Source organism: Haemorhous mexicanus, chromosome Z (assembly GCF_027477595.1).
Source record: "Haemorhous mexicanus isolate bHaeMex1 chromosome Z, bHaeMex1.pri, whole genome shotgun sequence".
Lineage (NCBI taxonomy): Eukaryota > Metazoa > Chordata > Aves > Passeriformes > Fringillidae > Haemorhous > Haemorhous mexicanus.
The window spans coordinates 46,904,903-46,930,044 of NC_082381.1; the positions used below are offsets into that span (position 1 = coordinate 46,904,903).

General features: G+C 38.7%; 1 protein-coding gene and 1 long non-coding RNA gene across 2 annotated transcripts in view; both read left to right on the top strand.

The window, feature by feature from the left end:
- Window positions 1-4,570: 4,570 nt before the first annotated feature.
- The window catches only part of SPTLC1 (serine palmitoyltransferase long chain base subunit 1), a 37,330-nt gene continuing 16,758 nt past the window's right edge, over window positions 4,571-25,142 (top strand). The window contains exons 1-5 of the mRNA XM_059836843.1: window positions 4,571-4,778; window positions 6,396-6,503; window positions 15,771-15,865; window positions 20,609-20,702; window positions 21,156-21,228. Of these exons, the coding sequence (XP_059692826.1) occupies window positions 4,710-4,778; window positions 6,396-6,503; window positions 15,771-15,865; window positions 20,609-20,702; window positions 21,156-21,228 (439 nt within the window). The 5' untranslated portion in view covers window positions 4,571-4,709. The remainder of the gene's footprint in view (window positions 4,779-6,395; window positions 6,504-15,770; window positions 15,866-20,608; window positions 20,703-21,155; window positions 21,229-25,142) is intronic.
- Window positions 6,549-13,776, top strand: LOC132322401 (uncharacterized). Its single transcript, XR_009485119.1, has 2 exons — window positions 6,549-12,466; window positions 12,861-13,776. It is a non-coding gene; the product is annotated as an uncharacterized LOC132322401 (long non-coding RNA).

Sequence of the window (25,142 nt, forward strand, 5' to 3'; positions counted from 1 at the left end):
GCCAATTGTGTTTTTATTTCTTATCTTGCAGGCCTCAAGCTCTACCTTGCCTACAGCGCATGTTGTATGTGTTATCCAAAATTAATATCCGATTAGTCCATTATACCGCTTCAAAATAGCATATGAAAATCACTTTTCAGCCTATAATATCATGTGTCTCATGCAGACACATGATATCATTACTTATCACTCTGCATATTGAAGTTTGGACATTTTGTATTAGGTGAGATGACAGCATTTCAAAACATGCTGCACTATTTATTTTGGCTGAATTACTTTTGCTGTGGTGATCTTGACTTCATTATGATCTTGACTTCATTCCTGTTTTAACTCCATCAAAATGATTTTGAGTACAAGTCTGCTCATAATGTCTGCTATGTTTCTAATTCAAATATGCTAAGAGAAACAACAATTAGTCAATTCAGTATAAGCAAAAAGTGTGACAAGAAGAAAAGAACACAACTTTGAAATGTTCTATTAATACAATGCTTATGTTTCTAAAATAAAAGAGATTTAGACTGACACAATTTGAATAAAAATGTGCTGTTTGGACTAAGGTTTTGAAGTAGAGGGTGGACAGCAGTTCAGTTGCATATTGAGGTGAGAGAGAGAAACAAATGAGTCACACATCTAGTTTGTTCTGCAGCAGGGACAACCAACCCAGGGGGAAGTTCTGGGCTGCAAATACTCAATCTGAGTATGTCTGACGGTTTGAATAAGAGATATGTGAGATCTAACCACACAGGATACAAAACATAACTCTGTAACAGAAATACTGCAACACCACACTTGGTAATCAGTTCTCTGCAAGGGAAACATTTAAATAGTGTATGTTCTGTCAGTGGCCACCACAGTTCTTGCAAGTTCCTAATACAAGTTTTCTTTAGTTATCACAGAACTAGGCTTAGCTGGTGTCAATTCCATTTTAAGATGGTTAGTTTGGCCATGAACTGGAAATTTCAATGCTTAGTCCAGTGCCTCCAAGCCCACATGGGGAACAAGCATTGAGAAGAGAGAAGGCAGATGGCTATGCCTATATCCATCTTTCTGACAAGTGAGCTTTTCATTGCAAAGGTCCACCTTTGGCTGAAAATATTTTAAAAGGAAGATTCTGGTCACTCTTACATGGTTCCAGTAGTTGTTAAGTCCAAACAGTTGAGATTAAATTTGGTCCTCAAGGTATGCCAGGGAAACATTACAGCAGTTCCGCTTTATGCCACTTAGTAACTACAGCTGTTCAAGGTGCCATGGAAGACTTAAGAACAGCTAGAATGCACCAGTGCTTTGACTACTTGGTGCTCTTATTCTTTCACAAATCTTGTGTCAAAGGTTGAGATCTCCAGATGTTTCCCGTGCAGACCTGAGACTGGTTTTTGCTTTCTAATTTAATAATTAATTCAGAGCTAATTCACTGTAGAACTTGGATTAAGCACATTTCTGAGATGCAATGGTGCACGGATTTAGATAACACAAAGTTTATCCTGTGCTCTGCTTGCCTTGTGCACAATTGCTCCTCCACATATTGGGTAAATGACAGAACCTGATATTCCAGTTCTTCTTGGCACTTGCATAGTACTCTTGCAACATCTTTGGGCTTCCCATTAGGAGTTGGGACACAATTTCTGGCTTAACAGACAGCTTTCAACTGACTTTGAAAGTTTTCTCTCCTTGCTGCCAGCATCATCTCAATGGAGAATCAAGTTTCAAAGACTAAAAAAAGACTAACTAGTATTATCCTGCTATTCCCCTTGCCATTTTGGGATTGCTTTCCCAACATTTTATTTACTTTTTTTATAATTTTTTCAGGGTAGTCACAAACCAACATGTTACAACTAGGAACACTAAAACCACAATAATCTAAACTAAGTTTTCATCACCTAGAATGTGTGAGAATAGCAGCAAACACTCCCTTATGTCCTTAATCTCCAACACCATCATCCCCCTTCTGTGTGTGTGGTTGGAGAAGGCAGGGGAGAAGTAAATGACCCTCAGGAACTTTTTCCACCAGTTCCTTGCCACATTTCTCTGCCTACCATACACATATCTCCAACACAGCAATACAACTAAGATGTCAGCAAGTACCACCATCCCTTCACAGTTAGATGCCACTTCCCAATGCCATTCTCCCCTTCTCAGTTGATACCAGGTCAATAGAAGTTCTGACTGTTTATCTCATACTTGACAAAGCAAAAATGAAGAAGCCAGAGGAAGAACTATTAGAGCAAAGAGGACAGAAAAATAACTGGCACTGGCTACGTCTGTGACAGGAAAAAAATAAAATTCTTAGCCATACTAAGTCCTATTTTTCAGTTTCTGGAGTGACCAGAGAACTACAGCAGATAGCTGGAATTCCAGTGTTGACCCAGGGGAACTGAGCTGGGGATTCAAAGCAGCGTGTGAGAAATGAGTGGGTTGGTGAGGAAGATCCAGAACAAGAGTGGTTTAGAAATACTGTGCAAATGGAGAATATGGGGGGAATACAGAATTTGAAACATACAGACCAGGAATTCTTATAGGGCAATATCTCAGTAGCTTTCATCAGGTCTTTAATTTCAGAGATATTTTTCCTCTCCCCTTTCTTTCCAGTCATAAACTGCCATTGCAAAGGACTTATCCCTTTACCTCCCTCGCTTTGTTACTGTCAGAAGTAAAGCAGCCTTAAGCGATGAGCAGCAGTGGCCCTGTGTTGAAACAATGAAACTGCTGAGCAATAGGGATAGGCTCATTATTATGAGAGACCCAGCACTATGATAATCCAGACCAGGAACTCTGAATCCACTGCCAGGAGAATTACTGGTTAGTATGTTATTAACTTTACTGCATTTCATGCTGGAAACGATTCATCCAGTGTTTCACAAAATCAATTTCTTAGTCTCCCAATGGTACATATATATGTCAAATACTGAAAGTCCCAATCTGATGAGAGCAGAGATGTGACTCAATCTGCTGCCCACCAAAACAACTCATGTGGCCCACTCTTCTGGGGGCAATTTGGGTCTGCATACCAGACACATTTTCTGAGGCTGGTACTAGCAGCCATCTCCCAAGAGTCCAAGACTCCAGCATGACACAATGGCCACAGAAGTATTAAACAGTGAAGACAAGAATCTTCATGGAGCTAAAAGCCAAAAGACATATTTATTGTCTCCCTTGACTTTTCAGATAGCCTCAAACCATATGTTTCTCTTTATTGTGCAGAGATTGGAATTTGACAAGTATATCACTAAGTTCAGAAACTCAGGGAGATTAACTGCTATGCATTTCAAGTAGTGTGAATGTGAAGTTCACTGATTTTAACTATCCACTACCGTAGAATTGTAAGCCACTGTTTGTCTGTAGTTAGCAACAACGACAGGTTTTTGCTGTAAACTGCTTCATTAACTGTTGCCCCAGGTTTCTCTCACCCAACCACGGTGAAGACTAGTGAGTGAAAACCCAAGGGGTGTGCTTTCATTGTTTTGTCCAAGATGACCACCAGAGACACTCCACAGTTGTGTAGCCCCACAGAAACCATTCTCAAACATTGCCTTTAAAAGCTACTTCACTTCCCAAGGAGTCTTCTTTCCAGTTGCTCTTCTTCTCCACTGACTTTTAGTCAGTTGTGCAGGTCCTGCACAACTATGCACAGTGACTAACCCATCTCCACACACTCAGGTTCATCTGTGGGGAGAGTTCAACACTACTCTTTTTCTTCATGGCATTTATCTCTCCCCAAGAGTCTTTGGCTTTTAGGGACGCTCACTTTGGTAAGATTCTTAATGTAGTAATTTCTGCTCATATTTGAACTTACCCATTCTTTCCACTATAGGTTTCACCTTTGCTGCTCCTTTTATTAGCCAAGTATCTGAGCAATTGTTCCTTCCAGCAATGAATTTACCAGTTACAGATACAGAGGTGACAAGTGTAATAGTTGTGGATGAGACACAAAAGCGCAGGATCTGCCCCTTACCCCGTTCCACCTAGGGCAGCATGGGACTGAGGAAGCCTGTGTGTGTGGAGGGAGCAACACCAAGCTAACTCCAGCAAGTTCAACAAATGGTACCAGGTTTGAAATGTGGTGAGGAAGCGCGTATTAATACATACATGTTTATCTCCTCAGGCAAGTCCAGTTTGTAGATAACTTTGTTTAGTCAACACTGAAGGTTGCACCTATGTATATAAGTGTTTAAACAAGGTGACAGCAAGACAATGGAGTCAGGCTGTTCTCAGAGGTGCTGAGCAATAGGACAAGAGGCAATGGGTGGAAACTGAAGCACACACAGGTAGTTCCACCTGAACATGGAAACTTTACTGTGCAGATGACTGCACACTGGAACAGATTGCACAAAGAAGTTGTGGAGCTTCCCTTATTGGAGAGATCCAAGAACTGTCTGACACAACCCCAGGTCATGTGCTATAGGTGGCCCAGCTTGAACAGGGAGGTTGGAGCAGACGACCGGCTGTGGTCCCTACCAATCTAACCGATTCTAAGAGTCAGTGATTCTCTGCTCTTCCCAGTCTAGCCTCGCTCCCTGACGAAGCTCGCCACAGGACCCAGCCGGTCGGAGCGATGACGGCCCGGGAAGCCCAGGGGAAGGCCGCGCACGGAGCCCACAGACGCCGCCTCCCTGCAGGCAGCCGGGGCCGCGCCGCCCGCAAGGGGGCGCTCTGTGCCGCGCCGGGCCCGTCCTGGCGCGCGTGGGCGGAGAGGCGGAAGCGGCGGCGCGGCCATGGCGGCGGTGGCGGCGGGCGTGGGGCAGCAGTGGGTGCTGGTGGAGATGGTCCAGGCCTTCTACGAGGTGCGGTCGGGCAGGCTCCCCGAGCGGGGCGGCCTGAGAGTGGCTTGGGGCGCGGGGAGGTGTCGTCGGGAACGGCGGCGGAGGGCGGTGCTGGGTGGTGAAGCGGGAGCCGGGTGCGGGTCGGTGCTGCGGGGTCGGGCTGCGCTCGCTGAATCCTGAGTACGTGTGAGTGCGCCGCGGCTGTATGTTGGAAATATACAAGCACGTCTTATTTCTCCAGGCTTATAAAACGACATTTAGGGCGTGTAGCAGAGCATTAAGCCTTAAGGTTCACAGGATTTTACTGGGGTCAAGGTTTGTAACTTAGAAATGTCGTTTGCAAAGGAAGAAACGGCGTTTAAATGTTTGGGCTTGAGTTCCCTCCTGGAAGACATCAGCTGTGCGTGTTTGTACCCAGGCTTTGTTTCGTGGTGTTAAAAAGGATGTCCTGATGATAGGCGGTGTTTTTGTGTCCCTTCCTTTGGCAAAGGGTGTTAACTTTTAAAGAATGTATGCAAGGTTTGCAATCCAAATATAGAAGTGCTTAGCTAATGAAGCAGGTAGCACGCTCTAGTGCACTGAATCCAGGATAACTGTAGGCACTGAAAAGCACAGAGACCGCCGTGGGAGATCACTCTGTGTTCTTTAGGTGTCATGTCATACGTGTTGTGTACGTATTCTTAATATGTTTGGTAAACAGAAAACTACTCTGCAATAGGTAACATTTGTTGTTTGTAGTTTGATATGCTGTAGGACTCTTTACTGGTTTTAAAAGCTTGCATCCAATTTAATTTAGTTTCTGAATGTATGGTAAGTTCTGCTTTTCTTGCAGGTCAGATACCACCAAAAATGTTGATGTGTGGGAGCAATTCCCCTGACTTGAAGAGGGAGTGTGCTCATTTGTGTGCACTTTTATTCTTTTAAAAATAATAAACAGGAGCCTTTCTGAAATGGAATAACTAAATTCAACACCAAGTTGAATTTGGTGTTCAGTAATTCCACATCTACTTCAAACTAGCTGTGGTGCCAGAGCAAACTGGTTTTCGTCCCCCAAGCACCCAAAGAGGATAATTTTTACTTACATTCCCACACTTTTTGTCCATACAAGAGAGTAAAGGACACAAGGACAAAACTAGTGGAGTTGACTCAGTTGTTTTATACCTGATCAAAGTGCCTGTAAAATGGACAGAAGCTGCCTATAAGAACAGAATTGTCGTAAATACTGGCTGTCCTTCCTGGCAGACTGTAGGTTACAACAACGGAGAGTTGAAGTGGCTTTGTATGGATGACACAGCCTTTCAGGCTCTCAGGATACTTCTGCTTGTTTTGAAGGTTGCTTGTCTTCACAGGTGCTGACTGATGCAACCTGTATGACTTAATGGCCTTTACTCTTGGTATTCAGATTATGTGTATGAACAACAGAATAAATCCATTCAAACTTAAGTTAATAGCTACAAGTAATACCTGAAAAACATTCCACTTTCATATAGTTAAAATTTTTACTGATTTGAAATATATAGGCTGATGATCAGCTTTGGGTTTTTTCTGGGTATGCTAGTAGGGACAAAATGGTTGTGTTGTGTCACATGGCTTCAAATAGAATTCTCTCTAGAGTAATTTTTGTACTTTTGTTTTCAGGCTCCAGCTTACCATCTCATCTTAGAAGGAATTCTAATACTATGGATCATCAGACTTCTTTTCTCCAAGACATATAAGCTTCAAGAGAGATCTGATCTAACACTTAAGGTATGATGAAAAAATATTTCTCTTTAGAGAAACAGTTTATATCAGTCGATGTATTGGGTGTTGAATCACTGCTGCATTATAAATGATCCTGCTTTTTTTCTTTAACTTCCAAGGGTAAGCTTACTTTGGACTCAGGAACTGCTTGTTGCTTTAACGTGTCAGTTTGTGCTTTTAAAGTAGCACTGTATTTGAGAGTCTGAGAAATAAGAAAACTGATATGACAATGACTGTTAAGCTGTGAAAAGCTGTCATCAGCTCTACTCAATGGAGGGCTTTATTTTAAAAATGAAAGAGCTATATTAAAAACGCCCACCAAGTAAAATGAACTGTAAGATTGTAGATGATAGGAAAATGCTCAAGGTATATATGTGGTGCCTGTGAGTAATAACTCTGAGAGTTTACAATGGGTTCCACAAAAATTGTAGTTTAGCAACAGTTTTCTTCTTTTGCAATGTCATCCTGAGAAAATAAAAAAGCCATACTGGTGGAGACTGGAGTTTCTTCCTGACTTCTGGCTGTAGGCTATCACAAATGAATAAAGTTTGTTTTGAAGATATCCCTGGACTAGTTTCAGAGTACTGATATCCCTTATAAATAGGATAAAATACTGAAATTTCTTCATGGTCCTAAGAAAGTTTGTGAAAGATTTATGGGTGTTTGTAATAGGTATATGTAGTTCCCATCTATGTCATGTATTTGCATGCTTTTTGATCTTATTCCCACTAATGATGCACATTAAGGATTCGTGCTTAGTGTCATTCATCAATGAACAGGATGCAAGGACTGTAGGCACAAGTCTATAGTTGTGAGCAAAACTGCAGGCAGTGTCCTCATTTGGGGAGCACTTATTAAACAAGTGTTCTAGAGAACATTTCAGTAGGTATTTATTGAGACAGCTGGTGTGGCTTCACCAAGGGCAAGTCCTGCCTGACCAACCTAGTAGCCTTCTGTGATGGAGTGACTCCACTGGTTGACAAGGAAAGGGCTACAGGTGTAATTAACCTGGCCTTGTGTAAAGCTTTTGACATGGTCCCCCTCAACATCCTTCTCTCTAAATTGGAGAGAAATGGATGTGGTGGTAGGTAGATAAGAAAGCGGTTGAACTGTCTCATTCAAAGGGTGGTGGCCATTGTCGCTGACTCCCAGTGGACGGGAGGTGTCTCTCAGGAATCTGTACTGACATCACTGTTATTTAATATCTCAATTAATATCTTAATTTAATATCTTAATTAATGGCTTAGATGATGGGATCAAGTGCACCCTCAGCAAATTTGCATATGACACCAAGCTGAGTGCTGTGGCTGACACACTTGAGGGAACAAGGCAAAAAAGTGAGTCCGTGGGAGTCTCATGAGGTTTAATAAGGCAAAGTGCAAGGTGCTGCACCTGGGTCAGAGCAGCCTCTGGTATCAGCACAGCTGGGGGATGAACAGATGGAGAGTAGGGGAGAAGGACTCAGGAGTGCTGGTGGGTGAGAGGCTGGACATGACCCAGCCATGGGCACTCCCAGCCCAGAAAGCCAAACGTGTCCTGGCTGCATCCAGAGCAGCGTGGGCAGCAGGGCCAGGGAGGGGATTCTGCCCCTCTGCTCTGGTCAGAGCCCACCTGGAACCCTGCATCCAGCTCTGCGGTTCCAGCACAGGGAGGACATGGAACTGCTGGAGGTGGTCCAGAGGAGGCCACCAAGATGATAAGAGGGATGAAGCACATCTATTATGAGAAAATGCTGAGAGAATTATTTGGGATTGATTAGCCTGCAAAAGAGAAGGCTTAGGGGTGACCTAAGTGCAGCCTTCCAGCACCTGAAGGGAACCTGCAAGAAAGTTGGAGGGACACTATTTAGAAGATTGTGTAGTGACAGTACAAGGGGGAATGACTTCAAAAGTGGCAGGTTTAGGTTAGATACTAGGAAGGAATTCTTTACTGTGGGCATGGTGAGGCACTGGTACAGATTGCCCAAAGAAGTGTTGGATGCCCTATCTTTGGAAGGTGTTTAAAGCTGAATTGCTTGGGGCTCTGAGCAACCTGGTCTAGTGGAAATTGTCCCTGCCAATGGCAAGGATATTGGAATTATATGTCCTTTCCAACCCAAATGCTTCTACAACTGGAGGCAGGAAGTGAACTAAGCAGGAATCAAGAATGGCTGGGTTCAGTTTTCTGCATGGAAGAGTTTGTATTGATTGTGGGATACTCAAAGTTTGCCACCTTTGATAAGAATACAGAGGAGGAATGAATGGAAAGGGAGCTCCAGTGTAGTGCAACACTGAATGCTTATATCATCTAGGAAGACATGCTCTGCCTCAAAGTAGGCCCAGATTGTCCATCCAGAAACTAGTACAGCTCATCTACTGCATCAGGTAGTTTTCATTTCTAGAATTTTGGAGGATATGGGTGGTTTTTTTGGTTTTAAGGGTCATTCTCTCTGCAGTAGAAGGCGAGAAAAGGCTCTTTGCAGCTCTCGGATAATTGGTGAGCCAAAAAAAATGAAACCTGTCTTTTCCTTGCAAAGTAAGAAATTGGCTCATATATCTCTATGTGCATCTTGGCTTTTATCATGCAGTTGCAGGTCATCATCTTAATTTGTGACTGACCATTTTGCTGAAGCTGAGGAAAGTACGCAGACAAATCTCTAATAATGCTGTGTGGGGAAGAAAATTGTTCTGTGTCTGTTTAGCTGAGGGCAGTAAACAACTGGAAGATTGCACATGTAGCTAGTCTGCTAGAGTGGAAGAAAGGGTTTAGAAGGGTGTCAGGAAGAAAAATGTGGAAATGGCTGAGGCTTAAATAACCTTAGTTTTGCAGGATGACATTTATCCATAGTATTAGTATAAAAATTCTCTGTCAGGACTGCTGTTAAAAGGCTTTTTGAAAAATAGAAGCATGCAAATATGTTATTGTTGTGATACTTTTGTTGAGATTTATAAAAACTTTTCTGAGGTTAAAGGGTGAAAAGGAATGTGAATACTAGCAAAAATGCAACTCGGGCATCAAGAACTACCTTGTATTTAGACTAGATACATTGATTCACACTGCAGATCACAGACACAAAAAGTTACAGAGTGCTGTGAGCCTTATTGCAGCAAACGATTTGGCTGTTAAAGACTCCACTGGCTTGTTACCTTTATGTTGATGGCAAAAAAAATATAAATAGCATGGGTGAAATGCTTTTTGTTCTGATCCTGTGTTCAAATTGGCTAGCCTTGAAGATGATGCAAGTTAGAGTAGCTGAGTATCGTTGAGTTAGAGTAGCTGACTGTATCATTGACCTTTGAAGACGGGAGTAGAGGTTGCTTTAGGAAGAACTGTATTTGGAAGGGAAAGTCTTGTCTACAGGTAGTTCACTGAAAGTAAACATAAATGCAGCAGTGTGAATAGTGTGAATACATCTTCTACAGTTGGAGGAGTTAAGCAAACTGATATATCAGAGTCACAGTATGATTCCACTTCTCTTTCTACAGTGTAGATAATTCTTGTGAAGAGAGCTCATGTATTTTGTGTAGGGGAATAGCTGTGAACACAGAGAGACATGCCTTCTTCTTAAATGTCATGAAAAATCTGCACCTAATTGGCACTAAATTTGCACTCGTCTGTCTTGTGGATTAACCCCAGTGGGCTTGAACGCTGCTCAGCTGCTCGCAAAGCAGAGGAAGAATAAAAGCAAGAAAACTTGTGAGTGAATGTAGAATTATTTAATAAGCAAAGTGTAAGAAGACAGAAAACAAGACAAGTAATATTGCACTCATCACCTCCAGTGGATGGACCAATATCAGATAGTTCCCATACAAAAGGTGACTGAATTCCTTAAAGCCCTTCTTCTCCTTTTTATTGCTGTGTGACATCATACAGTATGAAGTCTATTTTTCATTAGTACAAGCCTGATTTTTGTCCATTCTCAATCTCTTGGTCATGCACCATTCTGTTCAATGTGGGAACAGAGTGTGAACTGTGCAAAGGCTGTTCAGTAAGAGATACAACTTTAGTGTTTTACCAGCATTGTTTTGGCCACAGCACTGTGTGAGCTGCTATGAAGGAAATTCCCACCATCACAGCCAGACCCAGTACAGTCTGGTTCATCCAGTACAGGATCTCATACAGCCAGACTTCTGTGTGTGTGTGTCTACATGTAGAAACATGCCAGCTGTTCAGCAAGGAGAGTGCTGCTGGTTTGCTTTCTGTATTGTTCTAGTTTGAGTCATGCTGTGGTGTCCAGTCTTTACCACACCAGAAAGAAATACTACCTTACTCAGGTACAGCCACTGGAGACAGCCCTGCTCAGGTGGTAGAGCACACACTACCTTTGTGCCAGCCAGTCATGTAATGGTACTGGGAGTTTTTTTGTGAGTTATTGTTGGGAATGCTGCCACAGCAGAGCTGGCTCCATGTAATAAATATTAATGAAGAATACAATTATTGCACAGCCATCTTAGTGATCTGTTAGAACAAGTCAGTCCTGGGGAACAAGAAGGAAATTATATATTGTGCAATGTAGTGCACTTAGAAGTCATGCTTCTAAAAGCATGAAGAAATCCACCCTGAAGGGGGATTCTAGGTTCAGTTAAATGTGTAGCAAGAGTACTGTGAAATCCAGTGCAGAAATCACCTTTCAACTGGCTAACTCTTATGCTTTGGCAATGGTGTTTGTAAGTAATACTACTGCTTCTTTTAGAAAATAGTATCTCCCAAATCTTTAACTAAAAAGGTGGAGTGCTTCTTTGATACTGTAAGTTCCTGATAGTTCAGTGTTTTAGGAAACATAAATAAGTGTGTGGCCATACAGGGTGCTAGACATAGATTCTTATGGGCTTTCACGCAAAGTAAAATGCGTGGAAAGTGACAATGAGGACTGGAGTGGGCTGTAGAAGTTTGCATGGCAGCATTGAAAGGAAGGTACCCTACAGGTCTGTTTGTCTTTTACTCTGCAGTAAATGGTAATGATACTGAGCTTTTCTCTCAAAATCTGTGATGTACTAAGAGTCACGTCTTCCCATTTGCAAATGGGAAGAATAGTATTTTTTCTTTGGTTTTAGAATTTCCACTAAATTGCAGTAGTAGTATGGGATGCATTTTATTTGAGTGATACTAGTCAGGAGGCTGGAAAATTCCTATTGGAGACAAATGTTTAATGTGTGGCTGGGAAATACATTGACCTTGAGAGCTGTTTTGCAGGAACAGCATAGACTAATCAGATGTTGTTCTATAGGGAATAGCAGAGGTAGTCTGCTCTTGTTAAGATTTTCAGTAATTCTGAGCCGAGACTCCCTAGGTAGGTACAATTTCTCTTATGTGTGGCATACATACCTACTTTGAAAGAAAGAAATTTCTAACTGGCATGCCCATTATTTGCGCCAATTACACGAGTCTAGAAATACTGTGAAATTAAATACTTATTTGAGAACCAGAAAATAAAAAGCTTTATTAATATTTTGATATTAATGTAGAATATGTATGCATGTCATTGTTTCAGAAAACTAGTGCTAGCTAAGAACTGTTTTCATGAACAGAATTGTTACCTTTTCTTAAGAACCTGGGTAAACAAAGCAACTTTTTAAATTATTTGGGTTGAATGTGTTTACACCCAAATAATTTCCTTACCCAAGGTATATGGCAATTAAAAAGTAAAATCCACATTAGAATGCAACCACTCAAAACCATTGTATATGTATGTGTGGGTATCTGTGTGTATTTAGATAAACAGATTTTAGATGTTTTTATGTATAAATGTGCACAAATGAATTCAAGATTCTACTACATATAGGGTTAGGCTTCAGAGAGCCAGAAAGTTCAGAGTCCAAGGGATACTGGGGCTGGAAAAGTCATGCCTAGGAGATCACAGCAAGGTAACAACATTGCTGCCTCCACAATATGGGACACCCATGGAGGTGGGGACTTCAGCCTCTGCACCAAGCTTCCATTACGTTTAGGGTTCAGAGAGCCAGAAAACATAAAGCTAAATGTATAAAAAGGTATGTATATTGTAATTTATAAAATATAGTTTATAAGCATTTCACAGATTATGTTTTCGTGCTTATTATGTATTAGCCATAAAATAAAAGATACACACTTTATAATGTTATGTATATTTTATTTATTGGTTATATAAATAAAAAGTAATTATAAAAGGGCAACAGGAAAAGCTGAGGGATGAGTTCATGTACACTGCAGTCCAAGAAAGTGGAAATGGAAAGTTTTGAGTTCATTCTCTTCATCAGGTAAATGTTTTCAGTGCAGCAAACTAAGGAGAAATATGCAAATCAAGTATGTATTGAGGATGTTACAATGTGAATTAAAAAGATGGTTTCTCTGTATGTTTGAAAATTAACTTTTTTTTAATATTGGTGTGAAATTTTATCTGTTTAGGAGTTGATGTTGGGTTACTGCATGAAAGTCTGCTTCTGCCCTGTCTTTTTGTTGAGAGGAAGATGGTCATGTTTACCCTCAGAAGGGCGGACCAGTGTACTGAGGTATTTGGTGAATGGAGGGAGGTGTTGGAACCCAGGAAATTCCTCTGACTGCCCTGGAGACTCAAGACCCTGACAGGGGGCTCAGAGACCTCAGCACAGAGCCCAAGACCCTTGTGCCTTTGATTTTGACCCATGGAGCAAATGACCATCTTTATGTGAAGAATTACAAGTCAAGAGAGTTTAAGTAGAATAATAGTTAGTTTATCACAGGGTGAAAAATAGACTTTTAGGGTTTTTTATAATGGGGGTTCAGGAGGCAAGATGGAGGAATCTGGGCATGTTCCGTCTTTCTTCTTGTTCTTCTTGGCCTCCATCTTCTGCTTTGATGTTGGCACTTTTGGATTGGTTTAGAGTAGAAACTTGCTGTCTAACATAGGTGATATGTATTGGAAAGTGACTGTAAATATTGTACACGTAGTTTTTAGTATAAAAAAGATAACACCGCCCCAGGGCGGCCAGTGTGCCTCAACCCAACCTGCCAAACAGACCTTGGCAGGTCAGAAAAAGAAAAAAGAAAAAAGAAAAAAGAAAAAAAAAGAAAAAAAAATAGATAAGAAATAATAAACAACCTTGAGACCGAGAACTGAAGATCTCTGACTCCTTCTTCGACTGCGAGGCTTGGAAAAGAGACTTTCTAACATATCTTGGGATCACTCTGACCAGCAGAAGTCCCAAGAAGGAGGAAAGGGTTTTCAGTGTCTAGTCTGCAGTGGTGGGTGGCTGGTTTGATTGAGACTGGTGCTTGTTTTAATCATCAATGTCTCCAGTCCCCTCCTCTGCTAAGAGCTGGTGGAAGCAGATGATGTAAGATGTGAGTATGTAAATGTTTGTCTGTGTCCATGAAAAAGCAAAATGCTGTGTAATGGATGAGGAGAATGAATGTGAACTATAATTAATGAAATGGTGTTGTCTAAAAGACAATTACACTTCTCCTGTATATTCTAAGAGAATATACAGGAGAAGAGAAAAATTAGGATGTTGCCATGTCTCGTCTGTGGCTTGTAACCTATGCTGTTCAGCTTGTGTGCAGCAAAGATTTTAAAGGGAAGAGTAGAAACTTCTTAGAAATGAATGTGAGGGGGGGATAGGAATACTAATTAGGAATTGCTTGTTATCTTTATGTTCATAGATCTTAACTGCAGTTGGAATGTGCTAATTTACTGTAGTTACAGAGTCCATCTATACATACTTATTTTCTTTCTGCTAAACTCCTTGACAAAAGTATTTTAATTGAGCTTGTGTCCTCAGTAGCTAAGCTGTTTGATGATATTTTGCACACTTAGCTCAAAATTTTGACTTTAATGAAAAAGCTAAGTACATGCTTACACACTTTTAATTCTGCTCTCTTTGAAGAAAATGAATTTTGTGTTGCCTGCTCTGCCTAAAGGCTGTTAAAATGTTCTGTGTTCAGGTCCCAAACAGAAGAAATACCATGCAGTCCTGAAGGACCTGAAGTCTTTCCCTCTAAGGCATTTGATGTTAAAGCTTTTCTTATTTATTCTTCCATAACTAAAGGCTGCACCCACTTCTCACCCGATTCATTCTGCTGCCTAATAGAAACAAAACCCAATAAACCTCCCCTGCTAAAACCCCAAACCAAAATGAAGCACAACGCCAGCCAAAAGCCCTGTGCTCCAAAATGAGTGCAAAACTCTGGATTCTAGATACACTATACATTAGCGATTTGGGGCCTTTCAACAACTACTGCAGGAGCAGAGTGAAGGCTGCATGAGCATTTGTCCTGCTTTAAGATTGTCAGAGGTCTTTTTTGGACTCTTTTGGAAAGGTATAAAATACTACTGAGCAACTGCAGTGCAGGATGTGTTTTCCCAATAGCATCAGCCAGTCTAGGTTGGGATTGGGACTCTTGTGGGTTCTAGTTTAGATATATATCCTGTCCTGCTTTTGCTCACTTAGTTTTCACCTGGATCTGAATGAGGTTTTGTCTGTTTTTTTAATTGCTTCTGCTAGCACAAGAAACAGGAATGTTTGGGTGGGAGCGGACTGTGCAGTAACTGGCTGCAGTTGCTGGCTTGCAGTATGGTGGATCAGAACCCTTTAAAAATTATGTATTTGATGTTTTATTTTTCACCCAGATATGTAATATGGTATATATGGTATAGGGATGCCAACTAATGCTGTTAGGATGGAATTTTCTTTCTTGGGCTATGGTTGTGGTTCCACTCTTAAGATTAACCTGAATATAGGTGCTACTTTGAAAATTAATGTGACCTCAGTATTCCTCCATGGTTAGGTGTCGAATATGTGGTTTAGTAGTTGTTATTACCTTTTCTTGAGCATTTTACAGTTTTTCTCCAGTGTATCATTCTCACATATTTGTTACTTTGTTAAATATTTTTATGCCAGTGTTCTTGAAACAGCACTGTTGAAGACTTGAGAATGTAAATTGAGGCAATCTATATAAAATTTTTATGTAATTCATATTCGGTTGCATAAACTGTAGAGGAGAATTTTCATATTTAACAGGTTGAACGAAACAGTATTGATTAAAATTTGGCAGGGACGTCATGTTAGTATCTCATCTCTTGCTTATAGTGTAAGATCTTTAATACACAGACACATCTGGTCTGTGTTTCTTTATATCTTATTCCCATTTTCATTTCATAATTGCGAGCCTCTCATTTCAAGATCCTGAGATAATACCAATTTTAAGTGTCTCAGAAAGTTGACGTGTACTAGTATACATGGTTTTTAATACAATTGTTTTCAACTGCTTATTAATGCATAATTATGTATTTTCTAGAGGAATTCCCTTCTTAAACTGTATTTCTTTTCTCCTGATCAGGAAAAAGAAGAGTTGATTGAAGAATGGCAGCCAGAGCCTCTTGTACCTCCTGTGCCAAAAGATCACCCAGCTCTCAATTACAACATTGTTTCAGGGTAAATGTAACCAAAATAAATTCTGTTTATTTATTTTGACTCAAATACTTGATATCCATATTCAGCAGCATATTGCTCATTAAGCATTTCCATGTCCTTAATACCTGTGATAAATGAATTGCACTTTGAGAGAGCAGGCCCCTGAAGAGGTCTTGGTTTTGTAACATTATCAGGAGTATGTTACTAAGAAAATCTTTCTTACTTTAAATGCTGTCTTTGGTTTACTTTTGGGTTTTTTTTGGTTTTTTTTGTATTGGGGGTGGGAGAAGGAATGTTGTATCTTTGCCTTCATTGTGGTTCTCTATTGTTTGGTATTAATTTGTTTCACATTACCTGAAAGTGTAGACTTAGACCTCCAAAAGTGGATACTATCTTCCTACATCATCACTAATCACTTTAAAAGAAACTCTCTGTGTAGCCACTAGCCACTTTTCTGTGCTTTAACCCCAGCCAGCAGCCAAAACCCATGCAGCCACTCGCTTCCCTATCAGTGGGACTGGGTAGAGAATTTGAAGGGTCATGGGTTGAGATGAAAAGTTTTATAGGGAAAGCAAACCAGCAAAGCTAAGCAAGAAATTAATTCAGTGCTTCCCATGGGCAGGCAGGTGTTCAGCCATTTCCAGGACAGCAGGGCCCCGTCACATATAACAGTTACTTGGGAACACAAATGACGTCACTCTAAATGTGCCCTCCTTCCTCCTTCTTTCCCCCACTTTATATACTGAGCATGTCATGTGGATGGACTGTTTGGTCGGTTTGGGTCACCTGTCCTGGCTGTGTCTCCTCTCAAACTCCCATAACCTCTAACTTCCATGGCAGTATGAATAGTAGAATAGGCCTTGCCTCTGTTTAAGCCCTGCTCAGCAATAGCAAAGTAATCTCTATATTATCAACCCTGCATTCAGCACAAATCCAAAACAGCCCCATACCAGCAGTCATAGTAACAAAATTGTCTCTACCCCAAGCCCAGCACACACTTCCTGAAAAGCTGTTTTTCTTTGGACAATCAGAATTGGAAATGCTGTATGATAACGCTATTTTGTGAGGAAATTTATGGCTCAGTGTTGCTTTCTTGTGTTGCAAGGCTTTTAAAATGTCTGATGACTTAAGCAAGTCACACTATTTCAGAAATTGCTTTGAACCTTCTTTTTACAGTCTTCAGATTTGTACGTCGCTAGCTTTTACTTTGTAAGCATTCGTAATGTCCTTTTATTGACAGTAATGATTTGAAATAATTTAGTGTCATAGTGAGGTCCGTTTTGATGGTTCCTCTACCACAGAAAAGTGCCATGTAAAAGGGATGTCTGTTCTAATTAACTGTGATGTGAACAATTCTTCTGTTATTCTTCAGAATATTAAAACAAGCTATACCGTAGAGTTAAAGGAAGTGTTGACTGTTTAAAAAAATAGAACAAATATATCTTTTAGAGTGATTCAGAAAATGTTTAAATTATTAGAACTTTCTAGTGGTTATAGCTAGGAAATGTATTGTGACAGAATGTTAATGTGTTGTGGCTATTAACAGTGGCTGTGGGGAAAACTTGACATTTGTCTTGTAATATTTAAGCTGCCAACTGACTACTTCCCCACAAGTTGCTTAACAGCTGTAGACTGTAACTTTGACTGTAAACTTAAAACATGTTTCAGAGTTAATACAGGAAGAAAAATGTTTGCATCCTGATTTCAGTTCAAGAGCATTTCCCCTTTTTAACCAGTATTTTAGGGAGACCCTATCTATTGAGGTGGTCTTATTCCAGTTATTTTCATGTCTTAATGTCTATCATGAGTGGTGATTTACAAAAATCCTAATCATAAACTAGTTTATATTTGAAGGAACCTTTAAAAGTTATCTCATTTCTACTGTTGCCATTTGGACACCTTCCACTAGACCAGGTTGTTCCAAGCCCCAGCCTGCCTGGTCTTGAACACTTTCAGGGATGGAGCATCCACAGCTTCTCTGGGAAGCCTCTTCTAGTGCCTCACAACTCTCATTTATCTTTATAATACTGTGTGTTTACAGTAATATGTGGGGATTATAAAAACTCATAACCACTACAGAAAAATGAATATTTCAGTAAAAATTTTGACTTACTGTGTGGGTGAGGCAGATTTTCTCCTACCTCAGCAGGCTGTGCATTTTGTACCCTGAGTTCATATTCTCCTTTCTGCATAGTCAAGTAATGTAGCCAGATGAAGAGGAAAGCCAAAACCTCAGACATGTCCTAATCAAAAAAGTGATTCATCTTGAACCAATGCTGAAGAAGGTACCCACAACAGCTTTCAGCAGTTCAGAAATGAGTTACTCCTTGTCGTAGCCTTTCTGAGAAGTAATCAGTGCAAAATAGCTTAGTTGTATGATATCTCACTCAGAAAATGTAAATCTGTTTCATAGAACAATACATGTGAAAAATTGTCATGCTAATTCTTCTTCTGCTTTAAATAGAAGTCATATCATCGGTACCTTCTTAACTTTGTTTTCTTCTGTGACTGATTTTTTCAATATATGAAACACTTAAGTGAGAGGCCCAAGAACAGGGGGCATGCTCTCAGTCCTGAAGGATTTGCTTGCATGTTCTTTGAATATAGCTTGAAATGATATTTTAATTTACTGTTTAAGCTGGATCATTCATATCTCATAACTGTTATTCCTAACTATGATACCTAATGAGCTTACACTAGGGGAAGGGAGATACATGAAAAGATTAAAAAATTAAATAGTTCAAGGTTTTCCTTTTCCAAAGACTTACTCTTGTAAGGCAGGGTTTGTGATGTGGTCATTATCAATGCTTTATATATTATTATATAATATATAAATTATATATTATATATTAAAAGTAATGTGACCACTTCTGTGACTATGAATGCTGTAGCCAGGATGAAGTTTTCCACTACTGATAACTTTATATATTATTATATAATTTATAAATTATTCACCAGAATACCCTTTTCCATTTATGTTTTTGTTATTGTTTCTTTAGGAGTTGGAGTAAAATTCTGATAGCAAAGGGTGGCCAAGTTTTCATGAAGCCTACAGCTTTATAATGGCCAAGTTACTGGTGAACATTGGTGTGTTTTCTAGGTTTGAGAGATGGAGCTGTGAGGGAAATTGTTTTCCTCACTATCATTCTGGTAAATTGGTAAATTTACCAGAATGATAGTGTGCTGGGCATATACTGAATCTCATATTAGTGACAAAATGTATATATATGTAGAGGTCTGTTCTGGTGAATATCTGTGAAACTAAGTAATTATTTCACATATTAGGACATCCAGACTTTGGTACAGCTCATTGATAATCTAGACAGAGGAGCAGATCCAGGTATATTTTTAATGACAGTTCCCCAAGACAGTTTGCTGCACATTTCTATAATGCTACTACTGTGCAGAAGATGCACCGCTGTAATGCAGGACAGCTCCTTTGTGGGGCAGTTTCAGCATTCAAAAGATGAACATGCAAAAGTTGAACTGTGGTAGTAGAAGGCTTTGCAAAGCTGTTTAGTAAACTTTTGCAATTGTTTAGTTGAAGCAACATGTGCTGAGTTTTGTCAAGTGAACAGATATAACACAAAATCATGGAATTTTTTAAGTGAAATTCAGGCAGTTTGGAGTTTTTCTTAACTTCAGTGAATAGCTTGGACTTAAAATTTATTTGCTCTGCACACCAAATGTACCCATTGAAATATTGTCAGACACCAGATTTGGAACAGCTGTGCACAGGCATTTGACATTTGAGCAGCCCTGTTTAATTTTGGTGAAGAAAATTGCCCAGTGCTAGTTTTCTACATGGGAAAAGCTTGTGGAAATTGCTGTGTCTGAAGAATAGCATAGAATCTCATCTGTAATATTTGACAGCAGATATAGAAATGGGCAGACATAGGGTTTTGTATTTCACTTAGATTTCAGACTTCTTAACACTCCAAGTGATTAATGGAAATTTTTGAACTTATTATATTGATGTGTAGAATTGCCAAAACAGGTTTGCTTATAGAACACAGTATACAGATATGATGCTTGTATTTAAAGGGATAATATTTTACTTATTCCAATTTTTTTGTTTGTTTTTGTTTACCTAAATCACAATTTTTTTAGGGCAGAGAATTTTTACCCTTTGCTTCATGTATACTATACTCTTTTTCATTTCCTTGTAGTGTGTGTTTTCAGACTTTCTCTGTTTCCTGATTACACAAATTACTCAGACCATTACAGATCAAACTGAATTGGAAACTTGAGATGATAGCTAATACAATAGTTTCATCTGCTTACAGCTACTACCTATATTTCAATAGCTATATCAATAGAAGATAGGTATTCTGGGGTTGCTTTATGACAAAAACATTGATTTTGAATTAATTTTTCATTTGGAAGTAAGAGCAATGAGGTATTCTTTTCATTTTTAGTACTTCTTGAAAATAGATACCACTTTGCTTTTAGAAGAGAAGTTTTATGTATCTCTTCAGGGGTCATCTTTCTATGAATTAAGTTTTCAACAAGGAATCATTAATTATCTCAAGAAACTATTTACAGTTTCTTTATTAAATTACAGGAATATAGGTTTTGTTGAGTATATTTGTGTCTTGACATTGAACTTTAATACTGTTTGGCAGCTGCAACAGAAGTAGTAGAAAGAGGGTATCTTGAAAAACTTGTGTGCCTTCTATTGTTGAAAAACAGAACTCCTGTATCAACTGTTTATGAAAATGACAACTCTTCATTCATAACAATAGGTCTGTAATTTTTTTTCAGTCCTCCCACCCATATAATCACTGTTAATGGCAAGGAATGTATAAACTTTGCATCATTTAACTTCCTTGGACTTTTGAATAATGAAAAAGTTAAGGTGAGTTCTTCCAGTTATTCTATTTGTGTGACTATTGCTCTTTTACTTTGTTATCTCTGGAAAAGGAATACTGAAGGCTTGAACTTCACCAATAGCATACTGCTAAAGCAGAAAGTAAGATTATAAATCTCATAATGTTGTGCTAGTCAAGTTTTGTTTTTACTGAAGTTTAATCCGGTGTGCTTACTGCCCACCTAGTTGATTATCTAGTTAGATTAGTATTTGATGTCCTTAAATATTAGAATAAAATGAGTGGTGCTTAAACAGTTGTATAAAGTAGTTTTGAGGTGAAATTAGTTATAGAATTCAGTACATTATTATACTTCCTGTGAAGCAGGTCATCTTACATGATAATAAAAGTCATCTGTGTACTACATTGGTGTAAAATTGTCAGTGTGAAATGTATAGTAAAACTAATGTAGAAATATTTAATGTAATTCTTTCCTATTAAAGAGTGCAGCACAGGCTTCTCTGAAGAAATATGGTGTTGGCACTTGTGGACCCAGAGGATTCTATGGTACTTTTGGTGAGTTACTTTCTTTGATCTGTGGGTTTTTTCTAATTTCTTTGCCTTTAAAGATGTTCAGACTAGTTTGGTAAGCCAGCCAAAATAGTTCAATGTATAAGCAAATAGTTATTTCTGTTGCTCTGAAGGACAGTTATCCTCTAACCCACTTTTTACTGCAGTTCTTGAGGATTGGCAGTGTTTATTGTTTCTGACTTTGTTTCTTATTATTTTATCTCTTTTCTTACTCTTTCTAATGCTGGTCTTTGAAAAGAATTGCAAAGATTAGAATCTGTTCTAGTTCTGGTAAACATAGTAGAAAGAGAAAATAAACCTATTAGAATTTAATAGTTCACAGTGACTGGAAGTGTAAATCTAAGTGTGAATTAAACTTTCTACAGGCACCACAAGGGGGCAGTCTGATTTCTGTGATAAGTAATGTGACCACTTCTGTGACTATGAATGCTCTAGCCAGGATGAAGTTTTCCACTACTGATAACTTTAATGTTGTAGTTGAGAAATTTTATTACCAGCGCACGTGTTACTAAGGAATGGGTATTTTTATTAATTCTTTTTAAGAAGCAGTACTTAAATATTGGGTTCTGGACATAGTTCTTCACAGGCATTTATACTTTGAAATATTGCATGTAAACCAAAGAGTTATAGATTAATTGCTGCACAATTACAGGCTAAAACCATCAAAGCATTTTGTGAACTTTCCAGTCTCTCCCCAGAGATGATGGAATTCGGAGGGAGTCTGTACTCAAATTATTTCATAGAGTTAGCTTCCTGTAGCCTTGATTTGAATTCAAGACAAGCTTGAGCTTTTCTTGGTTAGTCAAACTAGTTCCATAAGTGATCATAACTAATTGCTATACCTAATTTGATTTGATATAAGCCTGTCTATCAGAATGGGATCGAATCTTGATCTCAATCTAAGAATTAGTTCATTTACTTAGAACCATAATTTGTTTTTAATTAATGTACTGGTGGCCCACTGATTAGTATAGAGAGAGCTTATAGGAAACTAGATTCCCTCAGTGATCAGCAGTGGTCTGTTGGAATTCATATAGGCTTTTCCCCTCCCTCCAAAACAGTGAAGTGCTCAAAAAACCTTGTGGAATAATAATCTCCTTTTGAATCCAAGATGATTTTAAATTTTATGAAGTCTTTTACTTGGTTTGTTTCTAGTAATTGTTTGAAACAGACAGGTTAAATTTGATTTTTTTTTTTTTTTCTGGTAAGTGAGAGATTCTTTGGGTTGTTTCCTGCCCTCTTTGGAGGACAAATCCTAAGATGTAAACTATAGCTTTTGCTATTCATTGGCTCCTGAATTTTTTCAGTAAGCTCTCCATTTCACAAAGCAAGGAATCTAATCTATGGCATTGCTACTTGACATCAGTAGAGAAGAAGTGATATTATACTCTCCCATTTGTGGTATCATCTTTTACACATAAAATAATGGAGGCTTCATTTTAAATGGTAGACTGACTTTTGCTGTGCTTGTTGAATCTGAAATTGTCTTCCTGTTTTCACCTAACTTTAAACATTTGAGTGTGGCAGGATTATGAATCTATGAGAAGAAACACTTTTTGCATCATTGTGTGCCTTAAACATTTCACACAATTTTTCATGTACTGGGACTTCGGTAAATGGGTCATATCCTGTGCAAAACTGTACACAGTTTCCTATTACATTCATATGTGGAATTTAACTGATGGTTGTTGTTACTGCTCAGATTTATCCCCTCTTAGGAGCTGATATTTCATATCAATATTAGAAATCTCTATGTGAAATGTAGATACTGTGTTATAATTTATTTTGAAGGGAGATTTGGTTCTTCATATCTATGCCACTTTGAAGGTAATGTATAGATTTAGTGAGTCCCTTGTAAGACATTTTTTATTTTTTCATGTATCCCTGAAATATGTATGTGTGCCTTTATCCTGTAATGAACATGAAATATTTGTATGTTTACATATACCTGCATATTTGTGGGTATTATCTCCATAATTCTCATTTCTTTTTGACTTCCATGTGAGCAAACACTAGGCATTAAACAGGCATTTCATAACAGTTACTAACAATATTAGCTTTATTAATGTTTCATAATTGCACAAAAAGCTGTTTCAGTGTTGTCTTTCTCTGTACAAATGTACTTCAAGTGGTGTTTGCAGTTTCATTTAAGCTAGGCTAATCAAAGTGGAGTAACCAGACTAAAGCAAATCATTGCAATAAAGGAGACTCAGATAGTATTTGGGTTTTATCGCAATGAAACCTTAATATTGTCTTAGCACTTTTCAACCTCATGATTAAACAAAGCATTCATATCCTTATGTAATGATAGGCTAAGTGAATGTAATTTTGAACTTACGTGTTCTTGCCCTTGGCAAAATTTACTTAGGCTTGCAAAACTTTTTTCGGTAGCACAAACCTGAATATATTTGTTGGCTGCCCTTCCTGACAATTCTTGTTTTGCCCACTGTTTTTTATCTAGACCTTGCTTAGTGTAATGGTGGTTGTTCCTGAATAAGGCTTAGTGAGAAGGATGCAAGTTCTGATTTTGAACAGTGGTGGTCTTGTCTTCTTTTTCACTTAAATTGTGTAAGTGGTCACTCAAAACATTTTTCTTCATTAGGTATCAATAGCTGACCACTCAAAAATAGTAGTTCAGTTCTCTTATTTCCCTAATTATTTATTCTCTAAGGATGAGGCTTCAAAAATAAACATTTTGGACTGAATGTTGTTTATATTGCATGTTTTAAATGCTGTGTGGTCAGTCTGTTTTTAAAATTTTGTTATTGCTGATTTTTGTTGGGCTTTTCTTTCGATAAACCAAATGCCATCCCACCTGTTTGGAAGCCTGATTGAAGATTGTTTATTGATTCTGAAGTCCATGTAGCAATGACACAAGAAAAAGACACAAATATTCTGGAAATGGACTATTTGCAATCTCAGTCAGAAAGTAGATGAGAATTCCAGTCAGTATCCTCCCTTCTGAAGTCTTTGGAGAGGAAAGGCTATTCTAGATATCCCTGAAAATTTGGTATATCTAGTGCAGATGGATCAGAATAATAGTGTGCAAAAGAATAGTTCGAAATAATGAATGATTAACTGTTTGTTTTCATTTAAAAGCAGTGGGAAAACCAAATTCTCTCTGGTCTGTTTTTTAATGCCCAGGTAAACATCAGGAAAGGATTGTTGAGGATTTATATGTTGCGTGCTATGGATAAAATTGTTCTTGCTGTGATTGGCAGGCTGTTGTTTGAATAAATACCCTTTCCTTTAATTAATAAAAACATCATATGGCTGTGTCCTTTAGGGGAAAGATTATGCTAGATATGTTTAGTGTGGCAAAATTGGGATTTATACAATTTCCTTCCTGTTGCACCCTTTCTGTTGCTGTCTGGTCAGAAAGAGCAACACACATAACCATGCCCCACAGACTATTGGAAGAATCTGTACATATAACTGATGTTGCTTTATTTGATTTTATTTTCAGCAAACTTCCAGTAATTGCAAAAAGGTAACACTTGGCCGCTGGTGGTCTTTCAAATCACACAGTAATGATCTCTATTTGCATTTTGATCTTACTTATTTCCAGTTGACAAGAAGCATAATTATCTGTCTATTGCTAGCAGAAGCAGATAGTGGCAAGAGTGTTAGACAATGAAAATATTTTGCTTAGGCAATATACTTAATGTGGTGGTTGCTTTTCTACAGCAACAATCCAATCACTATGTGGTATTACAATTTTTAGTATTTTGATTTTTGACATGGGTCACTTTGACCAAATTGGTTTGGGACATGCTGTGTATTTGATTTATCTTAAGGGTGAATAATCTCTGGCTTGGAGGTGTGACCTTTTCAATGGGCTAGAGTGTGTTCAGGAAATTATTTATGATTTGTAGTCTGACAAGAGCAGTATTCTGTTA